General features: G+C 41.4%; 1 protein-coding gene across 1 annotated transcript in view; it reads right to left on the reverse strand.

Annotated features, from left to right (window-relative positions):
* The window catches only part of PTPRK (protein tyrosine phosphatase receptor type K), a 310488-nt gene that overhangs the window by 209588 nt on the left and 74343 nt on the right, over window positions 1-26557 (reverse strand). The window contains exons 4-5 of the mRNA XM_074144586.1: window positions 12136-12217; window positions 10121-10236 (exon numbers count right to left, since the gene is read on the reverse strand). Of these exons, the coding sequence (XP_074000687.1) occupies window positions 10121-10236; window positions 12136-12217 (198 nt within the window). The remainder of the gene's footprint in view (window positions 1-10120; window positions 10237-12135; window positions 12218-26557) is intronic.

Raw genomic sequence — 26557 nt, forward strand, 5'->3', positions numbered from 1 at the left:
CTCGATTAAAAGAAATGTAAGCATGAGGAAAAACCTCCTTAATTCTGGCATTTCAGGCATTTAAAATTATGACCTTAAATAAGTCTCTATGACTTCAAGGTTATTTTTAATTTGATAGGAACATGATTTTATTAATTTTATTTTTTCAGGCAATGAAATGAGATCATCTATATTTTAAGCAAAGTCAACAGTAAAGTCTACGGAGCTTAAAAAACAATCATAGGCAAATTAACAATTAGCCTTAAATTTCTCTTTTCTGAATCATGAAAGAACTCAGGCATTTAATAAACATGAAATGAAATTTTAGTGGATCTTCCAGAACCTGCATGGAACCTGAAGCATCTAAACCCCAACGTCTTATTTAATTGGTAGAATTTAAGTGCACTTCCAATTTTCTAATATAAAATTAAAGCTTATCCGCATTTCTCTCCCAACTTTTCAGGTTGAAAAGTGGTGGTTTCTGCTTTTTGTGTTCAAACAGCAATAAGATACCATAACTTTCTGTGGTGATGTTCCCTCTAAATTTCTCGGAATTCTTTTTTTTTTTTTTCATACCACTGATTTTTATCAGCCTGGACAGCTCACCCTTACACATCCCTGACCCTTCCTTAGTGTAAACACCTTAAAATAAGTCCTCTCCACCGCTAATAATTACAGTCAACTCTTGTTGCCTTCTCAGGCTCTCAGCTGGGCACCGGGATGCCTCCAGAGATCAGAAGATGTCAACGCTTCGGCTGCAGTGACACAGGCATTTCTCTGTCCCCGCTCGCTCCCTCCTCCTATGCTCCTACAGAAAACTGACATGGAATTAAAAAACATAAAACCTTCCTGGAAAACATATTCCCTCCCCTATATATTATCATCACCGAACAGATTAGCTCATGGCGGGATTCATCGTGTGGCCACTGGCAGCGGAGGAGAGGGCACAAGCCCAGGGCTGGTCCTGAAGGTGGAATCAAAGCTTCCCCAAGGAGCAGAAGGGACCCAAGGATGATCCCAGCACCCCAGGAATTACACTTCTGCTGTCCCTGAGGAAAAGGGAATTTGTAAATAACCTACTCCAAATTTTTTGTGCTTTTACTCACGGTGTAAAGAGAGAAACGTCATTTTTTGTGAGAGCAAAAAGGGTTGAACACGGATAGTTCAAATGCCAGCAATAACGCACCATATCTCTGCCAAAAGACGCTTTTGAAGAATAAAACAACGTGAGGGGAATAGACCACACAAATAACTATACTTTTAAGATTTTACTTAGATGTAGCTGTCTGGCACTTTTCAGCACACACGGCATATGCTTTTACAGCATTTAGGACACAATTTCCAAAAGGAGAAAAATCTATCTTTCTAAAAAAAAAATAATTTTATTATTTTTTTTTTGGTGTCAGTCTTCAGTAGTGGGTTTTTTTCAAATTTTTCCCTCGTTGTCTTCTCCTAACTGATCAGATTTTTTGCTTCAAGCTGCAGGGTGAATACTGTAGCTGAGCATGCACTGCTCAAGGTGATACACATCTTTAATCACTCTGTCCAGAATCCATATTTCTGTGAATTATGGTTGGTTTTTTTTAAAAAAAAAAAAAAAAAATCAACAACACTGAACTTGGGAGTTATGGCTTTCTGAAAAGCTTTTTTATTATTATTTTTTTTAAATATAGATTACTTTTTTTTGTGGCATGTGTTAGATTAGGTTCAAAATAAGAGGCTTCAAAATGTCCAGAAAGAGCGAGTGTTGGTTTTTTTTGTGTAGCGGAATGGCCGGGGACACTGTAATATGAATTTTGCTATTTTTGCCTGCGGTGGATTTTATTATAATAAAATAAATTGGGATTGCCACCTCTGAAGGGCCAGATGGCTCTCAATTAGATTATTTCCTGAGAACCCTTGCTTTCTTCGATAGGAGTTTCAGTGCAGTGAGAGAGAAATTGAGCTACTTCAAAGTGGACAAGTCTGAGTAACAGCAATGCATGTACCCGAGGCATTCAAAGGAATCAGGGATGTTTCTGTACTGCAGAAAAATCTGTATTACTGGATAAAACTTGGCTTGTCACATTTATTCAAGATCTTCAATTTCTTCCTGTTTGCATGGGAAAAGCAGCATTGCTTTTCCTGCCAATAAAGGAATTTGATTGGAAAGTAGGATCTTAGTCTCTTTTGCCACGAGTGTAAGGAGATCAGGAAGTTAAAGCAGGTTGTACTAATTTCCTTCTAAAAAAAAATTTAACTCTATGCTTTTTCTTAAAAATTGAACAAACAAAAGAAATTTCAACTTCACCTTCTTTTCTTTTAAGAAGATAGGATTATCTAGGCATATTATTTAAGCTGTGGTTGCAATTCTTGTTCTGCTTGAAAAAAAAATTTTAGTACTAAATCATGTATTCGTTAATAAAATTTAAAAAAAAAAATCCCACTTGTTCAGTCATTTGCTTTTGTGGGTGGGGAAAAAATTAAGATTTTTATTTATCATTTCATACGATAAATAGATATCATGCTTAAAACTTATTAAACATACTGGAAGCATAATAAAGTCCCTAAACTATATAAGTGAGACATTTGTGTAAAAGAATAAAATAAAACACTTCTCAGCAGATGATTTTACCCTTTTATAAAGTAGCTATTTGAGGAAATCAGGGCTTGGGGTATGAGGTGACCTACTGCACATCCCACCACTGAGGAGGAGACAACCTGAACGGAGGTGTTAACAGGCAGGACTCACAGGACCCAATGGGCAAGGGATTTATAAGAATGTAAGTTTTTATAAACGTGATCTTAATTTCAGAGAGCTGGCACCACCACGGGCACGGTCCCCAGTGCCCGATGCTCCAGCCACCACGGGGGCAGCAGCATCCCTAGGGAAGAGCTACAGGGATGACATCCCAAAGGCTGCTAAGTGAACCAAATGACTGGCAGCTACGCAGGCTGGAGGACTTCGTTAACTGGGGCATAATTAAATTAAAACCAGGAGGATTACAGTATTTCATGTCACCGAAACCTAAGATGACCGGGCACCTAGGGAGAACTGCCATATTTATCCCAGAAGCTGATAAATTGAGGAGGGAGAGAGGGAGAATGGTTCATTCAAGGTTAAATGACACAGATAGCATTATAGGTGACTACAGAGTGAAAAGACAGGGAAAAAAAACCTTTGTGAAACAAACAAGTCAGGAGGAGAATATCAAATCTGAAGTCATGAATACTGTATTTTTCATTGGTGAATGCTCTTTATAACCATGTCAGAGTCAGCAGCGCGTGATACAGAGCAAACTAAAAGCCAAGTCATTTACAAGGAGCTTGATATATCATCACTTCAAGGCAGCTTTTCACACATCTTTGAAAAACACGTTTGGAAAACCAGAACGTCTATCGCAGAACACAAATACGATGAGGTGAAAGTGCAAGTAAAATAGACAAGTCATTGCAAGAGAGGAGCCCTGTCCTCTGCGCTTCCCTAGTCTGTTCCTCGCTTTCAAAAACATCTTTTCTGTAAGTAAAAGCAACCGACTTATTTCAGTTCAACACCAAAAAAAGCATCACGCTTGACCGTTGACTAAAATCGAAAAAAAAAAAAAAGGGGGGGACCAAAACCCTCCATCAGTTCCACAGCTGAAAGCACCTTCTCTCAGCTTCCCCCAAAAGGAACAGCAGAATGACAAAGCTCCTCCAACACTCAGTGTGCTCAGCTCCCCTTGACTTTCAGGGGTTGTAAAATTCGTGCAAACCAGCAAAAGACATTCTTCAAAGGCAGTGAAAAAGGTGAACAGGCAGGTGTGCTTTGACAGAACGTGTTTTCATCATCAAACTAAAGAAAAGGCATCTTTAACCTGTTAATTAACTGTAGCAAAACGCAATGGGATCTCCAAAGGCAGAGTTACTTAGAAAACTAGGAAAAATTCAAAGTAGAAAAAACATGCAAACTATGTAAAACAGAGTTAAATTGGATGTAACCATCTTATTATAGATAATTTTTCAGAGCCCACAAGCCACCCAACACTTGGCTGCAGCTCAGTGGCTTACCCCAAGGACCCAGGTACCCAGCCCCTCCTGCTGAACACCTTCACCTTCACCATGGGAAGGGTACCGTGGGAAGGAAGGAATTACGTGGCACAACTTCCGTGCACAACGCAAACCCAAACGGTCAGGGCTGTGTCCCCCAACCCCCTGCCAAAGGCACAGGTTCTCATTAACACCAGTTCCTGAAATACTACATTGGTGCTGCACGACGACCTGCCCGAGTGCATCATCACAGGCCACCAGCTGCCCGTGCCCAGGCCGAGGACCGGTTACAGAGCAACACGTACGCGGTATCCAGCGAGAGAAAAATAAGTGCTAAACATCAAATCCCATTGCGTGGCAACGGGCACCGAGCCCCAACAGGCTGGCAAACAGGACATGAATTCATGGGTTAGGGCAGCTTCCTCAAGAAAGGGAGCGGGATACGGCCGGTGGTTTGAGCCCGAACACGCAACCACGCAGATGCTCGTCCATCCTCCGGCAGCCGTTGGTGCCGCCGGGAGGTCAGCCCCACTCCATTGTTTTTACAGCAATTTGCATTTTATTTTCCATAAGGCTTTTTAATTTCGCTTGCTTTTTTTTTTTTTTTTTTTTTCAATTATTACTCTCAGGCAATTGCTTTAATTATCTGTTAGTCCACCAGGGAACAGCATTTTCCCCCGGCGGAGAGAGGGGCTGCCGTTGGACGAGCCTCTCCAAGGGGCGAGCGCGGGGGCTGCCTTGCTGAGCCCTGGCAACCCGAGTGGGGTGGCCGTTAGCCAGCACCCTCGGCTATGGCCAACAGATCGGCCTGCTGGCCGCCCCGCTGGGGGCAATCTGCACAGGATTACCAGCCGCCTATTAAACTTTTAAATGCGTGGGGTATGTACCCCCCCCCGGACACCCCCCCGTTATGAATTTCAGATTGGCCAAAGCAAATGGTCTCACCGCCGAGCGGGGCGAAAACACATCGCCGCCGCCAAGCCAGAACCAGCCGCTTCCCCTAATCCGAGGCGATGTTAAATGCAAAGCTCCGGGATGATGGATGGACTCATTACCGCCACAGTTATCGCCATCTGAACCAGGTGCCAAGACATATGGTTTAACAGATGTTCCAGCAAAAAGCTCTATTCCCCGCACCCCGCGAGCGTCCAGAGAAACCGGACATCGATAAGACACTGGAAATCGCATCGGGCTTCTGGGAGCCACAGTTGCTCCCAGCTCAGGAAGCCGTTAAACACAGCCTGATTATGCAAAAAACCCTATTGCTCTGATATCCCAATTAGATCCACAGAACAAATGCTGGACAACACGCACGCTGCTTTCCCGAGTCTTTGTGTACCCAAATGGTATTTATTCCGTTCAGCCAATTCTATTTCTCCACCATCTTAGCAAAGAAACGAACCTTGAAACCTTGGAAGCTTTATCCCCACAGAAATCTTCAAATCAAACGGGAAAAGAGCCCCCCCCCCAATCACACCCCACTCCACCCCGGCATTTTCGTGTTTGGAATGCCCTGTGCGCCCTATTCTTTCCAATATTTAATATGTATCCATCCCGATTAACGTGCAGGATTAACAGGCAGAACTGCCTCTTGTTTGCAAGGTTATTTGTTGACATAACTCCACAGGAATGCAGGGAATTTCACGGCGGGGGGGGGACAGTATCCATAGGCCCACCCTTTTATTCTACACCAGTGTGAACAAAGCGGCAAGGTGCACCCAACGTTAATAAATGAAAGAATCCTTATTCTTCCATTGTCCTTCCAAAGACAATTCATAGGCTTTAGAGAAAAGGAGATACGGGCAACAGCTGATGAGTTACCATGTCTATACATGCCATATTCCACCTTTTAAGATGACACACACACTTATCTTCACCTCCTACAGGAAAGGATTTTTCAGCAAGAGCATCTGCCGACTCCTGAAGCTCAACCGACAGAGCACACCAAACAGAACGGGTGGAAAAGCCAGGTTCCCACCTTGGCTTTGGGGTCTCCCATCACCCAACTGCGTCTACAGCGGCGCCAAACTCCAGCTGTTGGCACATGGAAGTAGTACACTGGAAATTCTAAGAGGAGAGGGATAATACTGAGGAAACAAACCCACAGCATCATGTTCAGAAGGGGGTGGCAAGCAAAAAAGACACCAAGACTGAGTGTATTCACGAACAACACCAATGCCCACCCTAAACAAAAACTAAGGACTTTGAAACTCTTTCAGAATTTGCTAATAATTACAGGTCATAAAGAGAATCCTTCAGCTCACAACGGTAAGGGATTCGATAGCAGATTAGGTGGAAAAGGTGAAGAACCAAAGAAAGGTGAGCTGCATTTCTGTCCCACTCCCGCTCCCACACCTACCGTTCACCCCGCCACAAAAAGGCTGTTTCAGATCGTCATGTTCAGCCAGTTAAATCTCTTTATCTCTGCAAATATTTGCTTTGTATTAACGCAGCAGCAACTTTTAAAGACTTGTGTTATCTTTTCTGCTTATCTTTCAGTGCCAGAGCCCCGACTGTCCCAGACCTTGGTCCGGTGGGGCCGAAATTCAGGGATGGGAGGGAAGGGGCATAAAAGGGAACAAGAGACCAGATACAATCTAAAACCAAACAAGAGCAGAATCTGCAGCCGTGAAAGTCAGGAAAAGTTCAGTTCAATGTTAACTCCTATTTGTCTGAAATGTTTACAGATGCACATTTCTAGAAAAGGGAATTGATGAAAAGTCTGTCATTACAGCAGTAAACACTGTATTGAAATGCTGTACCTATTTTCACCCATTTTTATTTTCAGACACACAAAGGTACGTGCACTTAATTTTATATACACTGAGAAAAACATAAGCATGGAAAAGTGAATGCACACAGATGACCAGGGCTTTTTCCCCCAGTAACTAAAAAAATAAATTAAAGTTTACACAGGACACTACAATGAGACACGCTACCGAGACCCACTTTTAATTCAGGTCAGGTTGTTATGATGCTTCCCTCTTCCCTGCTTCTAACTAAACATCCCCATCTTTTTCCACCTGCTGGCACTATTCATATAGGTAACTGAGACATGAATGAAGCTAAAAAATAATAATTAAAAATAGTAATGACAAAATAAAAAATAATAAAAACCCCCACAAAAATAATTTTTAAACCCACAAAAATAAACAGTCCTCGATGCTCCCAACAACAAAAATCCAGTTTGGCCCCAAATCTCTTTCAGCCGGATCACTTTCCTGAGCTGACTTCCTGGCAAGCTCCAAAGCCCAAAGGGACGAGGAGGTCAAAGCTCAGACTGAGCCTGGCTGAAGCCGTGGGACGGCTGCTATTTTTTGCCCCCCGCTGTTGAATTTATTTCAGCCCCTCTTGGCGCCAGGGAGCTGGGGGAGCCTGCACATCTCTATCGCTTCAATGCAAGCAAATGAGATCTTAGATCCTTTCCGATACAAAAAGCCCCCGTGTCCCAGATTGCACCTCAGATCTTTACTTATCAAAGAATGTGTTTTAATAGGAAATTGCTGCTGTTTGGTTTTTTTGTTTTGTTTTTTTTTCAAAGGAAAAAAATCTCTTTCAATAAGGATGTAACCAAAAGCTATTTTCTCTAACACGGAGTACTTGGAAAGTGTCTTCTCCTCCTTCCCCCCATTTCATTTTTCATTTTTGCACTTTTTTTTTTTTTTAATTTTATTTCCAATGGCTTTTCTTGTTATGAGAAAAATACATTCCTGGAATGTTTCGGCTCAGGGCTCTCAAAAACAATTACTTAGGCATTTGATTTGATCTGCCCGTTCTTCCTTTCTGGGTATTGGGGCATTTATGAAACTCCGGTTTGGTCAAAGGTTAAAGTGAACCTTTTCCAAGTCACCCTCCGGAGCCTCACAAGGCACATAAATATCCACCCCGGGTTTTAAAGAAAAGGATTCAATTCACTATTACCTGCACACAACTCGCTGTGTTATCTAAGGAAGGAAATTCAGAGGGAAAGCTGCTGATTCATGCTTCCCTTGGGAAAGACGGGTGGAGGGGTGGAATGAGGAGGATGGAAAAAAAAAATGAGTCGCCTTTAAATTGGTGAAAATTTGGCACTGTTTAAGGGAAAGCAAGAAGGGGAACAGAAGTTCAAGTACATAATTCTAGCAGCAAGGTATCCTTAAGAATATCAGAGCACTTCATAAGCACAAGCAAGAGGAGTTATGAGCTCAAAGGTGCCTTATCTCTTGCACTTTGAGAAATTGCCACATCTGTGATCAACACACAAAAAAAGCCCCATATATATGTATATGGAGGTACAAAACATATGTTTTGTGAGTTGTTCTGGCTGCAAACCGGGCTTCTCAGGGGAGCGTAAGTCAGCGAGGATAATCCATCAGCGGTATCTGACGCTGAGGAGCGAGCGATAGGGAAGATTTCCAGCGAGTTGTCTCCACCCAGCCTGTCTGACCCAGCACCCACCGGAGGTGATGCTTCACGGGTGTGCTCCTATTGCCATGGTCCTGCCTTTGACACAGCAAAGCCTGGCTTAATTTCACTTTCTGTGCTTTGTGTGCTCTATTTAGCAAGTCTCTGAAATCAAACTCCTCTTCCTCAATGAATGCATTATATCTTCCCTCAATTTAAACAAGCTCCTACTCACAGACACGGAGCACGAATCGTTCCTCCTGCTCTAATGCCTCTTCACTAAAAGCAGTGCAGTTACTGCTACATTTGTGTTCCTTTTTTTAATGTTGCGTTATATTAGTCCAGTAATACATATCAGACTTTTTCTATTCTAATTCTATCTATTAAAAAATGCTCTTTAAAATACTAAGTTTCTCACACGCCTGTATGCAACTGTTACTCAAGGTTTGTCAGCTCTGCTCCCTATTAAAAGAAAAATCAAACAGATTGAAGTAACTGGTTATAGTTCAAAGTATAACGCTTGCCAAAAAAAGACGTATTTTAAAGTTCTGATTATAGTTCATTTCAAAGTACAGTGTTTCCAAAAAAGTATATACTTTACAGTTCTGACAATGTACAGAAATACATATTTTAAAAAAAATAGTTTTAAAGAATTCTAAAGGAGTGCTGGTGCTTAAGGTTCGTGCGTGACCTAAAGCATGCACACCAAGGTGCACATACAACTAAGTGATTTTTTTAATCCTTAAGTGGTAAAATTTAATTTGTTAAGAAGCAACTGTAAAACTTTGTCATCCTTCTACTTAACCATCCCTGCACCACAAAGCAAGGCGGGGGGTGGTGGCAGTGTTTTTTTCTTTTTTCTTGTTTTTTAGCAAGAAGGGTTATTTTCTGGTTTTAGTTCTCTCTTATATTCCAACATACTGTATCGGGTTTGCTTGGAGAGGTTTTACTAGCAGGGGGGCTATAGGGGTGGCTTCTGTAAGAAGCTGCTGGAAGCCTCCCCATGTTCAAGAGAGCCAATGCCACCGGCTCCAAGAGGGACCCGCCACTGGCCAAAGCCGAGCCCATCAGCGATGGCAGCACCTCTGAGATAACATAGATAAGAAGGGGAAAAAAATTGGAGCACAACAGCAACTGCAGCCAGAGAGAGGAGAATATGTGAGAGCAACCGCTCTGCAGACACTGAGGGTAGTGAAGGAGGAGGAGGAGGTACAGCAGGCACCAGAGCAGAGATTCCCCTGCAGCCCCTAGTGAAGACCATGGTGAGGCAGGCTGTCCACCTGCAGCCCACGGAGGTCCATGGTGGAGCAGAGATCCCCCTGAAGCCCATGGAGGTCCACGGTGGAACAGAATTTATATGATAAAATAGTTTGTATTTTATATGATACAATTTATATGATAAAATAATCCTCAAAATTTGTGACAGCTGTGTTACATCTGTGTTTTTCTAGATCCCAAATGCCAATTATCTGCATTTAATAATAAATTTTGATACAGAGGAGCTGATTTACAAGGAGAGAAGGCCCACGATGCCCTAAAGACCAACCCTCCTCCACTGTCCACACCAGTTGTTCTCATTTTCAATCCCAGCTTTTTAACAAGTTTCTCCGTTTAACAAAGATAATATTGTATTTAAACTAAATATTTTACATGCAAAAGAAAAAAAAAAAAAGGCTTAGGAATTTAAATATTTCACTTCCAGAACGCGGATTGTCCTGTAGCCAAATAGACTTGCAGGAGTTGACCTTACCTGGAGCCACAACTTGTTATTGACGGCGTCTCTCCCCGTAGCGATGCACTGAAACGTGGCGTTCTGCCCCGCGTTGACCTCTACATCCCCCAGCCTCAAGAAATGAGGAGATTTATCTGCAGAGGGAGGAAACAAAAATTACAAATAATGCTCACTGCTTAAAAAGGTGCCAGCAACATTATTGTCTCCCCAAAGATGCATATTGTAACAACCCTTGGCTAAAAAACAGAAACGAAGAGAGAAAATGATTTGTTTCATCTCTGTTTGAGAAGAGAGAGAGTCCTTTCCCTTCTCCTCTGGTGATTCTACTAACTTTATGTTATACATGAGTTATAATAAAGTCTTTTATAAAATCAAAGCCAAGAAGAATGAGATCAAATGCCAAAATGTCAGCAGCACTTTACAAAAATTATCCCAGAGACTTTCAGTTGTACGAAACCCATCATACTGCGAGAAACCCAATTAGCAGGATACCGCTCAGGCAGAGAGACTATTCAGATTATTTGCAATGTAACACAGAGCTCTGGTGTTTTACTAAATTAAATCATTTGAGCCACGGAATGCAGTATTTCAGGAGCTGACAAATCTATTTCCCAGGCTGACAAAGCCCCTAGGAAAAGCTCAGTGGCACAACCACCTGAGGGGTTTGTGAGAGGTACGAAAGGCGACAGGCTGAGGGATGGGCACAGCACACGGCTCTCGCCCATCCCTTTCTCCAGAACTACTAATGACAACAGTAGCTGAACTGTCGGGGTTTGGGGTTGGTTTTTTTTTCTTTTTTTAGTAAACACAAAGAAATAACACACAGGAAAAAACAGCAAATTGGAACAAACAGGGTTTAAACATCAGTAACGAAAAAGAGCTTATCTGCATAATGTATCATGCTGGTAACCTGCCGCCACGGCTGTACCCAACTGCCTTTTCTTTTGGCACTTAGAAAAACACAAAGAAAAAAAAAAAAAAACACAGAAGAAAAAAAATGAAAGCCAGATACTGAATGGAAGCCGAGCTTTGCTGAGCACAGACATCAGATAGCCGGGCTGGCTGAAATACAGAGGTACCTCACCCAAATGCCCCGTAAGCCTGGGAGCCCCCGAGAGCCACGGTTTTAACAGGTTTGGGGTAGAAGAAAGCAAAATGTGAGGCTGCTGTTGCCACTTTATTATTTGGCATTGTTTGCAAATTTGGGGGAGGGGGTTGTTATATCTTGATCATTCCAGAAAGCAATTAAATTATCAGCCATGAGGTACATTATAGTGAAATTACATTAGGGAGGGAATTGTCATGGAGAAGATCAGAAGAGCTGAACAGAACAAAATTAACCAAAAAATGTAATAACAAATGAGAGAAACGCCGCATAATAATTTCTTCTCACAACTTTTCCTTTCTAGAACATTCGGTGTTAGTATTTGTATGCAAACTTGTGTTTGCACGTGTGTAGTTCTTCCCCAGGAGTAAGCGGGGGAAGGCAAACAGAAATGCCTGAAGTCTGTCCACAAAACCAAAACAATAAAACCCAACACTTCAGTAGTATGAGAGCCAGAAGGCTTTTTTTAAAAACAAAAAAAACCCCGGAACAACAAACAACAACAAAAAAAACCCCACAAAAACAACTGTTTTTTGTTTTTTAAAAAAATAAATTAAAAAAAAAAGAACACGGGCATGAAATCTGATAAACCTCCTACATGCATCTGCCAAATCAGTTGTCTTTAATCAGCGCGTATACACATTAACATTGAAACCCATTTTGATTATGCACAACTATGGCATGACTAAAAAGGCACTGAAGAATTTCTGCTTTATATTCCTGTACACTGTACTTCCGGCAGACAAAAGATTTTACCCAGGTAAATCACTTCTGCAACACTACATTTTCCCCCTGGAAGCCGCAACAGAAATACTATTGAAAGAACAAAGAACATCAGTGATCGAGTGATGAAAACTCAGCAGTCTACAGCAGTATCAAGTATGTCCTGAAAAGACAGAGAAAAATGCAGCTCTTAATCATTACTTACCACAAGGGTAACTCAGAACCTGGATGTCATCAATGGCAATGTAGCCATTTCTCCCATCTGAGACTTCAGCTTCAAATATTACCTGTCAAAATGAAAGAAAAAATGTTTACAACGCTCATTTCTACAGAATTCCCACAGTGGCGAGCGCGGAGATATAAGACACGTTGCCTTTTTCATTTAGTTGAAGTTCCTACAAGGTTTGACGACTGAATGGAATATTTATGACTCCATGCATTGCAGTTCCATACCATTCATATACATGATTTGCTTCGGATTTGCTGCTTATGGCACACCAGAAAAGTGTGTTTATTACCTCAATTAACAGTGTGCTGCTTCCGCTCCGCTAAATGTATAAACGGGATTCAATTCTGAAAAAAAAGCCATTACGTTCAGGCAGGTTCGACATCACAGCACACAACTGATCAATCAATTTTAACACAATTTATACTCTTGCCAGGGGTCACAGCATAGTCCACAGCCGCCTGTAACCTTTGGCAACGAAATTGCACGGGAAATCTCGTAATTGCCCGGGAAACCAGGGCAGGAGCAGAGAAATAGTGCAGCACTCCCCGGTGGCAATGGAAAGAACAGCTGTAGGGTGAGATTTATGGAGTAAGTCATTAACTTCATCCTTCATTCTTGCAGGGTAACGGGGAAATTGCTGTGCGTGAAGGAAAAGAGGAGATTGTCCTCACATCCAACTTCCCGTCCCACCCCAAACGGGCAGTAACAACAAAGAATTGGCCCTGGAGCGCTCCAGAGCACAGCGCTGTCTTTGGCTGCACAGGCAGCAAAGCAACCCCAACCGACCAGAAGGAATTTACTGTCAACATTCGTGCTTCCCTGTATGGATGGGAAAAAAAAAGAAAAGAAAAGAAAAAAAAAAAAAAACCACAGCAGAATGTGGTGAAAGTAAAAGAAAAATGACTACAAGGAAAAAAATAAAGGATGAAGCGTTTTATCATATCACTGAGACAAGTGATATGATAAAAAGTTGCAACCGTGATTGCCCAAAATTATCTGTTGGGGGTCTTTGTGTGAGACAGGCTTAGAGCAAGCCAGCTGCTCTGTACCTTTCCAAGCTGTTCACATCTCATTCTTGGGAACAATCTAAGGGAGGAGCAAAGGCAATGGAATAACAACCCAACATATGTTACAGGTGAGCGGGAGAGCGCTGTCCCCATCAAGCACCTTTCAGATCTTCTGACTGGGGACACACCTGAGACCTTGTTAGGAAGTGATGACCATCGCACTCTTCACTCCCAAGGGATTCCTGGGAGCACACAGCTCCCATCTTTTGGACCTCTCTTTCACAAAAGCTATGCTCTTCACAGAATCACAGAATCTTCATCGTTGGAAGGGACCTTTGAGATCATCGAGTCCAACCACAAAAAAAACCCAAAAAAAACCCCACAGACACAAACAGACACAACCCAACAATCTCGGGCACTAGAGCATGCCCTGAAGTGCCACGTCTACACGCTTCTTAAATACCTTCAGGGATGGCGACTCCACCACCTCCCTGGGCAGGCTGTTCCAGTGCCTGACCACTCTATCAGGAAGAATGACTTTACTGAGATCTAATCTAAACCTCCCCTGCCCCAACTTCACACCATTTCCTCTGCTCCTGTCATTATTCCCTTGGGAGAAGAGGCCAACACCCACCTCTCTACACCCTCCTTTCAGGGAGTTGTAGAGGGCAATGAGGTCCCCCCTCAGCCTCCTCTTCTCCAAACTAAACATGCCCAGTTCCCTCAGCCTCTCCTTGTATGACTTGTTCTCTAGACCCCTCACCAGCTTGGTGGCTCTCCTCTGGACACGCTCCAGCACTCTTCAGAAGATACCTTGCATTTATGCAACTTGGCTCTGAACGCTGCATGAGGAACACTTCCGTATGCTTATGCTCCACTCATTTCATAAAATCATTGAATGGCTTAGGTTCAAGGGACCTTAAAGATCATCTGGTTCCAACCCCCCTGCCCTGGGCAGGGACACCTCCCACCAGACCAGGTTGCTCAAAGCCCCCTCCAACCTGGCCTTGAACCCCTCCAGGGATGGGGCATCCACAGCTTCTCTGGGCAACCTTACATCCCACCCAGACATGAAGTGCAATTTATCTTCCCACCAAAGCAGGCAGGGACCCCAGGTGGCCTGTTCATACTCAGAACTAACTCCACAACCTCAAAGATGGGAAAAATAAGGAAAACCTCCAAGGAAAGCTGGATATGGGCACATACATGATGTGGTTCACAGGGTCCCCCAACTTGTGCTTTGAGTGCAGAAAGAGGAAGCCTGTGGGCACATATGCTTTTATAGCACCAGGCTACAATCCCTCTTCCAACTTTGACTGAAAGGAATTTCGTGTCTGGGGTTCCCATTTTCACCCCCTTGTCCAATGACCTCTCTGACCAGAGCACTATTTGACACTGTCCATTCTCCTCGGGCATCTTCAGAGAGCTGGCACTTGTTCCCAGTAAGAAACACCAACATGAATAACTTCAATTCTTTAATAATTTGGATTAATCCTCTTTTTTCTTCTTCTTTTTTTTTTTTTTAAATGGTTGTATGGTGTGGAAGACAAACAACTCTGTAAGAAATAGATATTATATTTAAAGCCCTTCTGCTAGGCCAATTACTTTACAACACAATATGGTTCTATCACATATACAAACTCTGAAAGCACTTAGTTTCTAGAAGCCCAGTAAAGAAATTTGAGCATCACTGTTAAAAACTAGACTAAATTTACAGCTTGCTCTGAGCTGGGTTGTTATTAATTCATTTGGAAGTAACTTAGGTCCAGTTCTCAGGGAAGCTTAGCCTCATGTACATGTGTCCTTCCCCTGTATGTTGATTCCTTCCTCCACTGCGGCCAGAGGATAGAAAGTCACCTTCCCTGGGGCAGAGCTGGAAAGGAATTTACTTGCTTTTTTCCACCTCTTTCAGACTAATTTGATTAATCGCCACCCTCCAAGAATAGGAAGTTATCAAAAAAAAAAAAAAAAAACCAAAAACAATTTCACAGGAAAGGGTAAGATTAAGACATGGAGATCCATGAGAAGAAAAAAAATAACACAACACAACAAACAAAGCACAGCACAACAAAACAAAAACCATGAAGAAATACAGAAACACAAGAAGCCTACGGAAGGCTATAAGGAGTAATGTTTATGAGGTAAGTAAAAAAAAAAATTATTAGAAAGACAGAGATATTAGAGAGATGATATTTCATGTATACGGTACTAAATTATTTTTTATTTACATTCATAATTGGTATAAGTGCAGCTATGAAACATTCATTACTAAAGACACTACGTAGCAAAAGGTTCAGCTCAGTTAAAAAATTCTTATCAGGCTTTAATTTGATAACATCTGTTCCTGTTTAAAATGGGAAATGGAAAAGGGAATTGCATATATAGGTGAAAACAGCAATTTCAAATGCTGACAAGTCAGACCAGAACCTGAGGTCGTTTTTTTTTCCTCACATACACACACACTACTTGAGAATCATAGAATCATTCAGGTTGGAGAAGACCCTTGGGATCATCGAGTCCAACCATCTACCCTACTCTACAAAGTTCTCCCCTACACCATATCCCCCAACACCACATCTAAACGGCTCTTAAACACATCCAGGGATGGTGACTCAACCACCTCCCTGGGCAGCCTGTTCCAATGCCCGACCACTCTTTCTGTGAAGAACTTTTTCCTTATGCCCAGTCTAAACCTACCCTGTTGCAGCTTGAAGCCATTCCCTCTTGTTCTAAAAAAAAAAAAAAAAAAAAAAAAAAAAGGAAAAAGAAAAAAGAAGAAAAAAGAAAAAGGAAAAGAGGAAAACAGGAGGGGAAAAAAAGAAGGGGAAAAACAGGAGAGGAAAAGGGAGAGAAAAAAAGGGAGAGGAAAAAAAGGGAGAGGAAAAAAAAAGGGAGAGGAAAAAAAAAGGGAGAGGAAAAAAAAAGGGAGAGAAAAAAAAAAGGGAGAGAAAAAAAAGGGAGAGAAAAAAAAAGGGAGAGGAAAAAAAAAGGGAGAGGAAAAAAAAGGGAGAGGAAAAAAAAAGGGAGAGGAAAAAAAAGGGAGAGGAAAAAAGGGAGAGGAAAAGGGAGAGGAAAAAGAGGAGAAAAAAAAGGAGAAAAAAAGGAGAAAAAAAAGGAGAAAAAAAAAGGAGAAAAAAAAAGGAGAAAAAAAAAAGGAGAAAAAAAAAAGGAGAAAAAAAAAAAGGAGAAAAAAAAAAAGGAGAAAAAAAAAAGGAGAAAAAAAAAGGAGAAACCAGGCTGTTGAGCTATTCCTAAGGTTTATCCTCAGGAGACACCATGCTTTGGTGGTGAATCCTGCCCTTGGTCTGCACTGCTGTTCAGTTTACAGTCCTAGAAAGAATGGCTTGAACACCCCCATTTTAGCTGAAAAATAATTCACGTTATCACTCTGGCAGGAAAGCATGACTCGTCCGTGCAACTATAAATGTCCTTCCGCTTATTACAATTTAATTGCGTGCTCATTGAATGAAGTTGTGAGAGCCGCTTGCTTCCTTTAACGGGGAGGAGAGGTTGTTTTTTGGGGATGAGTCAGGCTCGCACAGAGCAGGGCTGTGGAGACGGAGACCCCGTCTCCTTCGTACCAGCCTCACCGCGACGAAGGAGAACGGGAAATGCTGAATAGCTCCAGCAATTCAAACCCTACTCCAGGGAATTAGATTTGATCCCTGAATTTTCCACGCATTTCCAAGGTGCTACTCAAATAGTTACTTCTCCAAATAAAATGGCAAGTAAACTTCCTTGTTTATGAAGTGCCTGGATTCAGATGCAAATGAACATACAGCGTCAGAACACCCTGAACTGGGCACATTTCAACGTATTTAGCCACCTCTAATGCATCTCGTGTCCATATATTGGCCCATTTTCCCCCCAAAACCATGCCAGCTTTTAGTGAACACAGTATAATCGGGGAAATCCATGGTTTTCCTGCTGGCATTAGGAGCCATTTCCATTGGTCTGGTTTGTACCTGGCTTCCTTTAATGACCCAAATCAGTGACAAATTGATCCCAATCACCCTGCTATATTACTCACAACTTCGCAGACCTCTATTATATGTCCCCAGGTAATTTTGGCTCAAATTTGAGGAGTCCTAGATTATTCTGTCAATCTCCTATAGAAACCATTCCCTTTCCTTTGATTATCCTTCTCATCTTTCTCTAAAGACCTTTCTAACTGAATTATATTCTTTGAAGATAACGAGAGCAGAGCTGGCACACAGTAATCAAGATGTGGGTGAGTCATAATTTATACAACAGCATAATATCATTACCTAATTTATACTGAACTTCCTTAGCCAGTCTTAACACTTCATTTGCATTTTGACCATCAGTGGGCTCTGAGCCGACACTTCTCTGAACCCCACGCTCTTGCCGCAGAGTGCCAACGACAAGCTCCGAGTCCGTCGTTCTGTGTGCGAAATTAGGATTTTTATGCAGTGTGCATTATTTTATATCTCTATCTACACTAAAACGGGCCTGCTGCTTTATTGCCCAGTCACTCACAGCTGGTGACATTGCGGTGGTCCCTCTACAGGTCCTCACAAGCACATATTGTCCTTGCTATTCCCAAGTAGCTTTCACTGAATTTCACTGAATTTTTAGAGTTGGAAGGGACCATAAAGATCATCTAGTCCCACTCCCCTGCTGAAGCAGGATTGCCCAGAGCATGTCAGAGCATGTTACTCAGGACTGCATCCAGGCGGGTCTTGAAAATCTCCAAAGAAGGGGACTCCACAACCTCCCTGGGCAGCCTGTTCCAGGGCTCTGGCACCCTCACTGTGAAGAAAACTTGAGAGCAAGGATGGCAGGTAAGACGCCGCGCAAGTCTGCTGGGTTCCTCCTTCTGCAGGCCAGGTGGTGTGGAGCGTTTTATAGCTCTGACGATGAAGCAACAGACAAGCAATTTATTTATTGGGTAGTGTTCAAGGGCTATCTTCCCTTCGCCTACAAACCTCTGTCTTCGCACTGTTCTCTGGCCCCGGTGACTACTTCTGGGCACACTGACAATTTATTCCTACCTTCTCTTTTTCCTCTTAAACAATTACATATCTATGGATGTATCTTTCTTCTCATAGCATGGCACCTTAGCATCTCTACAAGCTTTTGTAGAGGAATATGGTCAAAAGCCTTCTGGAAACTTAATTAGCCTCTGTCAATCAGATCACCCTATCTATATGCTTGCTGACCCCTCTAAAGGGCTCCAAGGATGAAAATTAAGCATATGACGTGACACATACAGCAAAAAAGAGGGAAAAAAAAAATCTGCTTGTTTTATGTCAGGCACTGCAAAATAGCACATACTTCGTTTTCACGTCCCAGCTCTAAACGCAGATGATGACAACCACTTTTCACCTAATACCAAAAATAAATGTTTGTGAACAATTTAAATACTCAATAGTATTTGACTGCAGTGGGAAAAGTACTAATTATTTCAGCAGGGACCCCCTAAAGGGACTTAGTTGCTGAAGTTTAATGCTTAAGAAATCCTTGAACCTTCCCGTCCCTGCCATTGCAGCCTGTAATCCCAGGAGGACTCAGCCTGTGCTGGCAGCAATACACAGAACACACAGCTCAACCACTGGCCTCACTGAATTTTTAACTCTTGCCAGGATGCAGAAATTTAGGCATCCTCATCATCAGCTGATTTGAGGCACTGACCAAAATAAGCATTCCCAAAGGATACCCAGTCAAAATGCAGTCAGGGAAGAGAGAGAACAACTCTGTAGAGTTGTTCCCACCCTTAGAACATAACTCTCCCTAAGTTTTGTAAAAGCTGTTTTCTTGCGAATCACACACCACTGTCACCAAGCCGGGTATTTTCAGTGTAGTTTGAGAACCTTCCACGTCCTTCCTCCACTTGACTCTCTCCTGACTGCTCCCGGTACTGAAGAAGGTGAGAATCTCCCACAGATTTGACAGCGTGGTCCTGTCAGACCATCACACACATGAAGCAAGCACCCATACATCAATTAGATAAAAGTGAGTATTAAAAGATTTGGTTACAACAGAAATGTAGTGTTACATTGACTACTTTTTCCTGCAAGGCTCAAATACACATCATTAGAGACAGATGAAAAGGAATTTGAGATGGAAATAAAGAAAAGAAATAGTTAGATCTTTTAATTTCCACAGCGCATTCAACTCACAACACATTTTTGTTAGCTACGGGAGGGCTTCTACCAGCCTAATTATCTGAAATCAAACTTGTAAATAGATCAATTCCAACACTTGGTGGAAAGATGTATTCGAGAGCTGTAAGCAAACAGAAGGTATCACGTCTGTGATAAACTGCAGCACAAAAAAACCCAAAACAAAACAAAAAAAAAAAACAAAAAAATCCCACCAAAACCAAATCAAACAAAAAAATCCCAAAACTTCAACTAGACTCCAGAATTACTGGAAACTTTGTGCTCTTTGCTCACTGTTCCAGTATGCATAATCCCAATGACGGGACTTTTGAGATATTTTTGGCACCTCCCACATAATTTCTATTCAACTTGTGAATAAAACAAATGAAGAATAAATTACTTAGAACCAAAGGAAGCAGTGGAGTTATATTAATTAACCTCAGCAGATCTGAGTTACATTAACCTCGCCAGACAGAAAGCCTTAAGGTCTTACATAAGAATATAAAAAGAAAACGCTGTAAAAGATTTATTTTTTCCTGCTTCATACACATCTCATTCATTGACTCGTTTTAATTTTTTTTTAAAAACACAGTAGGGTGACTCCAGATATACTTGAACCTCGTAGTTATACTAGAATTGGTTAAGATGAATCAGCACATGGGAGCAAGTTGGTTTTGTGGTAAAATAACTTTCTGCAGATTTTGTAGTAAAATAACTTTCAGCAAGACCAGTTCTACGTAAGATAAAACACTAACAAACCCTATTCACTGACAAGCTTCTAGTTCTATCTCATGTTTTCACAGCGTTAAAAGCATTTTAAAATACTAAAGCAAAGTTTTTAATTACCAAGGAACTAAAAATTAATAAAACAGGAAAAAAGTCTCATGTTACAAATGAAATACCTAATGGAAGCTCGCTGAAAGGGACAGCTAAACAAATTTTTACCTAACATATAAAAATTTTGTTGACATAATAAAAAGCATTTCCCCTGTGAAAGTTATAGATAATTTTGCTGAACTAATTTAGAAATCATGAAAACATAATTACTTCCATTTGAATGCGTAAGTGATGCTGTGAGGCAGCCTTTGCTGCTGACAGGGCTCAGGAGAATTTCCAGCATAGCAAATCAAACACTGGGGTGAAAACTTTGGGATCTCAATTCTGCCAAGTCAGCTAACACCCCATTACTACTTTTTTTTTTTTTTTTTTTTCCCTCAATAACACACCTCCTGAGATCAAAACCCAACGGAGTTAAGGCTAACTTCTCACTGGCACCCTTGCCAACAGAGCTGGTCAGGTCACAGACTCTTTGACCGTCTCAGAGTGCCCCCCAGGGAAGGACCCTCGCCATCCGCACCTCCTCTCTCCCCCAAATTCGTATTTAAGGTCCACTCAATGTGGGGAAGTCTGTACTCCCAAGATTCATCTCAGTTCACACTCTCTGGTGAGGAACCACCCAGAAAACATGCCTACCAAGGGTCCCACAGTGTAATCCTTTGGAGAATTTATTAGTTGTAAATGAGCTAGCTCTACTACTCAATCCCAGGAGAAAAAAATTAGAAAAAGAAAAAAATTAGAAAAAGAAAAAATTAGGGGAAAAAAAAGAAAAAAAGGAGGGAGAAAAAAGAATAAAAAAAACCCAACCCCAACCCTAAAATTGTCTCCACGTAAGCACAAACTGCAGGTGAGCTTTAGGTGAGCTACACAATTTAAACATGAGGAGAGTTAGTAACAATGGGACAAGAGGAAACAGCCTCAAGTTGCGCCCGGGGAGGTTTAGGATGGATATTAGGAAAAATCCCTTCACAGAAAGGGTTGTCAAGCCTTGGAAGAGGCTGCCCAGGGCAGTGGTGGAGTCCCCATCCCTGGAGGGATTTAAAAGATGTGGTGCTGAGGGACATGGGTTAGTGGTGGACTTGGCAGTGCTGGGTTAACGGTTGGACTTGATGTTCCAACCTAAACAGTTGCATGACCATAAGTGTTGGAAAGGAATTCTACTGTGAGGGACTGCAGTGGCATTTCTAAAGCAAAATATTCTGACCTTAGCCAAATTTTTTTTATTTTCATTATTTCAAAACAAAGCAAACCAACAAAACCTTTTTGGAGAACTGCTAATGTGTATGGTTTTATTTTCACTGAGATTTACTATGAAAAAATAATTTGACAACTCTCCACTTACTTAAAAGCTAATGGAAAGATCAGTGTTTGGTTTCCTTCTAGATCTATGCATATTAATACATTCAATTCAAAATTCCTCTGGCTGAGAAAAGTGATAAGAAGTAGGTGAGTGAATATACTGAAGTAATGGAAATAGATATTTCACCTGAAGTAAAATTTAAACATTGTATGGGATTGTTAAGTAACAAGATAGAAAGGACTGAGGGGGTTTTTTTCAACCACAGAAAATGAACTTTCCAGGTTTCCCAAGGTCAAATTAGCTATTGAATAAAACGTTCTTTATTGGAGTGGGAGAGCAAATTATCACAAGACTGATATTTCTAATATCTGCATGAACACTACACAGATAAATAAAATACTTCAAGGTGCAATAGCAATAGTTCCATCCGCAAATTCTTTATATCATCTTATTTTATCCTCTGTATTTTTTTATTAATCCCAACATGCTGGTACTGGACAAACCCAGCCATCTGTACTAACAGCTCCTGCCCAGAGACACAGGAGGGATGACGTCAAAACGTTTCCTTGCTCTCCGTCTTCTCTTGCACAACATCCACTGAGCTGAACTGAGTCTGGCACGGTGGAATCTGGCAAGGAATGTCAAGGGCACCAAGAAGGACTTCTCTAAGTATGTAAGTAATAAAAGGAAGACTCAGGAAAATGTTGGCCTGCTGCTCAACGGGACAAGGACCCTGGTGACACAGGGCGTGGAAAAGTCTGAGGTACCAATTGCCTTCGTCACCTCAGCCTTTTGTAGTAAGATCAACCTCCTGAAATCCAAAGACCCAGGGACCAAGAAGAACTCGTCTGGAGCAAGGAGCACGTGCCTGAGGTTCTCCAGAAGCACATTACAGCAAAGAAACCAAGTATAAAATGGCTTTTGTCACAGCGAAGCAAGAGAACGCAAGCTAAATGCTGTAGACCCTGCCCACATGAATTTATTGCTCCAGAGTCGTTTTGCACAAATCTCTTTGACAGGCAACACCTTCACTTTAGCCCAAGTAGCACAATTCCCACACAGGGCCAGGACAGAAGAACACCATCATGCCACACCTCGTAACTTGTTCAACTCCTTTATTCAGTTCCCACCACAATTCAGAGAAATAAGTTGCTCGTGGTTGGCAAAGTGACAGCGAAGGGATAAATTCACATTTGCATGGAAAATATGAGAACCTGAAGAAGAATGAGCTTAAACCAACTTGTGCATCTGTCTGCACAATCCCTTTTTAGAAAAATCAGAATACATCTCCAGAGACACAATGGTATCCACAGCTTTTTTTTCCTCTTTAAATTTAAGATGCTTGTGTAAAGTAAAAAAAAAAAAAAAAACCCACCCCAAAACCAAACCAACGCCTCTAGATATACCAGATACACCAGACCTCCAGATACTCAGATTCTATTTCAACACGTCTCTCTGAAAATTACCTTTCTACTTCTGAAAACATTAGACCAGTAACACTGAGACCATTTAAACTGTCCTTATTACTTGTTTGTGTGTGATATCACATGCCTTGCTAAATGAAACCAGACAAGTCAGATTAATTTCCTAATTTCCCAGCTAAAGCAGAAACTTGCATTTGAGGTTGTAACAGTGAAATATTTCTTTTTCAAAGTACTTCTCCATCAGAAATGTGCAGTAAAGATGACGAAGCACCAACAGTAATGGCTGCAGAATCTGTCTGTGAAATCAGCAAGATAAACACCAGTCAGGAACGATACAGATCTAGTTTACCCCACCGCTGTTGTATTAACTCAGAGGGGATTTTCCAGATATATTTTTCTAGGCTATTTTTAGAGCTTTCAGGCATTATATTATTAATAAGAAAAGAATTAAATACAGACTCTTTGTAGCTTCTCCTATTCCTTTGGAGCAGAGAGCTATAGCCATTCACCTCATACGTGGTTTGCAGGGAGCAGTAAAAGAGCTGGGTGCTCTTCAGGAGCTGAACAAATAAACCCGGATCAGAGCGGATAAGACAAGTTACTGACAAGTCAAGTCAGGCACATCACAGGAAGCTAAAAATCAACATGACAGAGACTTGGGGGCAAAGAACCTCCTCCGTCCCCCTTAAAACCCTTACCTTGAATATACCTACTAAAATCTTATTAGTCCTTTTCCCTTCTACCTTCCCTCTAACGATCAATCTGCAAAGACGTCTGCTACATCGACTGGCCTTTGAGCAACCAAACTAAAATGAAAAGTCAAACAAAGGAATGATGAATCCTAAATTCCAGAAAAAAAAGAGTCTCTCTGTTCTGAAACAAATCCATTTTCATTCTTTAGATGTTGAAGATTAATACTGAGCAGACATTCTTCGTTTGGTCTATAGGAAGCTATTTCAGCGATTTTGGCCACCAAAGTGCGTCATGCTCAGAGTCTCTCATATTGGGCATAAATTTATCTTTTTTTTCTCCACAGAAAGAAGGCAAAAATACTCACTGCCAGAATGAATATTGTCTCTTGAAAGACAGAAAAGACCATGAACTATTCGTACTCACATCCCTTGAACTTTTTCAGGATAAAGCACCAACTTTTTTTTTAAGTTGTTCAGAAAAATAGCTATGAAGCACCAAGAAATTACTATTCCTGAAACAGCTTAGGTTTTATAACTAGCAGAACAATCATTCTACCATAGCTTCTTTTGATGTGAGACAAATATTTTTAATGTTCCTATAAAATAATTTTCCAACAGACGGATTATTAAACGGCAGAAAAAGATTGTATAGATGGATACTAACCTTTCACCTCATAAAATTACAATTTTTATCTACAGTAAGCAGATAAGAGAGAAGGACGTCCTTACTAGTAACCTTCTGAAGATAAACTTCAATCCCAAAACAAACACATTTTACAGTCTCTGCTCTCAAGGTTCACTGTTCATTATTATAAGCCATTGTAAGTTATTAAAGAATGTGTCGCTGGCAATTACAGGAAAGGCAAAACCTATAGTTAAGCTGCCCTTCTTTCCAATGGGGGGGTGAGGGCACGGTCCCACCAGTGGATCCAGTTCTATCTGTATCATGCTGCATTATGCTCAACACGGCACTTTTCACTTACAGGATATTTTATAAAAGATGACACAGGCGACTCTTAAATGGGAGTAAATTAGGGATTGCAACGGAAATGGTGATTCCCTCCCCACCAGATTCAGGCTTCTGCAGTCACGGGCAATTATCATCACATTCACTTTACAAAGGTTTGCAGATCATCCCTCACACTCGTCACAAGCCACAAGAAATTCCCAACACTGAAACACAACCATAACAACCACAGACAAGTCCCAGGCAAAAGCCAAGAGGACGCTGCTGCTCCACAACCACTGGTACTGAAAGCAGCACCAGTGTCCCGGCAATAAATTCTCTGCTGGAAAATCCACATAAATTTAAATTAGCAAAGATCGCCACAGAATACACACTTACTTTACACTCACACTTAAATACATATGCAAAAATATTTATTTTCACAATTCTAAAGAGCAGCTACAAAAATCACCCCTAATTCACCTCTGTGTGTGAAAAACTGCAGCCCTTCATCTGCTTAGGGAATTTCTTCTGAATACCAAGCCTCACAAAACTTTTAAATGAAGTCACAAGCCTAAGCTGTAAAGCAAGGTACAACAAGATACATATATATATATATATATACACAGCACCTGGGTACTAGGAGAGAACAAGGCATCTGATTACAGCCCAGTAAAACATTCCCGCGTTCAGTAATTGTTATATGGATGTATGCACGTGTGTGCTCACATCTGCCTATACATACATGGAATTTGGACGAGGTATTGATCACACCCAATGAAGAGGGTGTTGTGTCCTAGCAAACATTAACGATTATCCAAAGAGTGCTGATAAACTGTCAGACTGCCGGTTGTCATTTTTAGGCAGCCACATTCTCAGATAGTCTCTAGTATATTCAGCAAATCATCTGGATTGCACAAAAGTCTTTTGGGAAGAGCTGACAAGATGAAGCTTTCTCTAATTGCCCAACTGATCCACATGGAAGTATTACAGCCCTCTCTCCTCTCCCTTGGTTACAGCAGACCCAACATCACAGAGTAATCTGAAAAAAACCAAAAAATTATAAACAGGATTTCCCTTTGCTTCCACGTGCATCACCCGTGCCTTTCAGACCCTCTCTCTTGCAGCTGCAGAGCAGATATGCCAGCCCAAACCTCAGCCCCAGGTTTCGAGGTTTTCCGATAACATCTCTTCGGATTCCAGAGGTTCCAAACAGACCTGAGCTCCCCGAGGTGTTTATACAGCTACAATTATTTTCTCTCACCCATTCTTGCAAAAACCGTCCTGTCTCAAGCCAGGGCTTGACACGTGGCCGTTCCAAAAGGCTGATAAAAAAATGTCCATTATTGGAGAGCAGATCCCAGAACTCACAGACTCACATGGAAAACATGCTGTCTCCTGCACTGCACTTTTTCCTCAATTGCCTGACCTGAAATGCCAACCATTAAATTTTGTATTTAATCACTCAGTTGGATAAGTTATATTTTGGCTAAGGATAAATAATAAATAAGAGTAACCAAATACCAATAAAATATTAAACACGAAGCACTTGGGGGATTTAAGAAAAGCGGTGTGATTAGATCTTCTGTCTCCTGGTGGTGTAAAGCCCCTGAGAGGCTCCGTCAGTCATGTGTCAGCTACAGCAGCAAGACTTTATTACTTCTGAAAAGCAATCTGGAACTGTAAACCCGAACGGCAGATTTACCTCCTTGCCCAGGTTTACTTTAGACCTCAACTCCTGACATTTGAGCACAGAAACTCTACCTGGATTTAATTCTTTTAAAACAAACACCACACAAGACCTACCCTTTTTAATTTATCTCATAACATTTACTAAAATTACTTTTGCATACCTTGCTCAGAGAACCATAAATATGATTCAATAACTTTTATGGCCAGCTCCTTTACAGGCGGTAAAGAGAAAATATTTCATTAACTAAGACTAACACCCCAAAATATTATAAAATATTCAAAGATCACCTTCACATTATCAGCAGTTGCTGATAACTATGATCCAGTGATATTCCAGAGGATAGTTTATCCTCTATAATTTGAATGGGAAATAAC

This window comes from Numenius arquata, chromosome 2 (genome assembly GCF_964106895.1).
Source record: "Numenius arquata chromosome 2, bNumArq3.hap1.1, whole genome shotgun sequence".
Lineage (NCBI taxonomy): Eukaryota > Metazoa > Chordata > Aves > Charadriiformes > Scolopacidae > Numenius > Numenius arquata.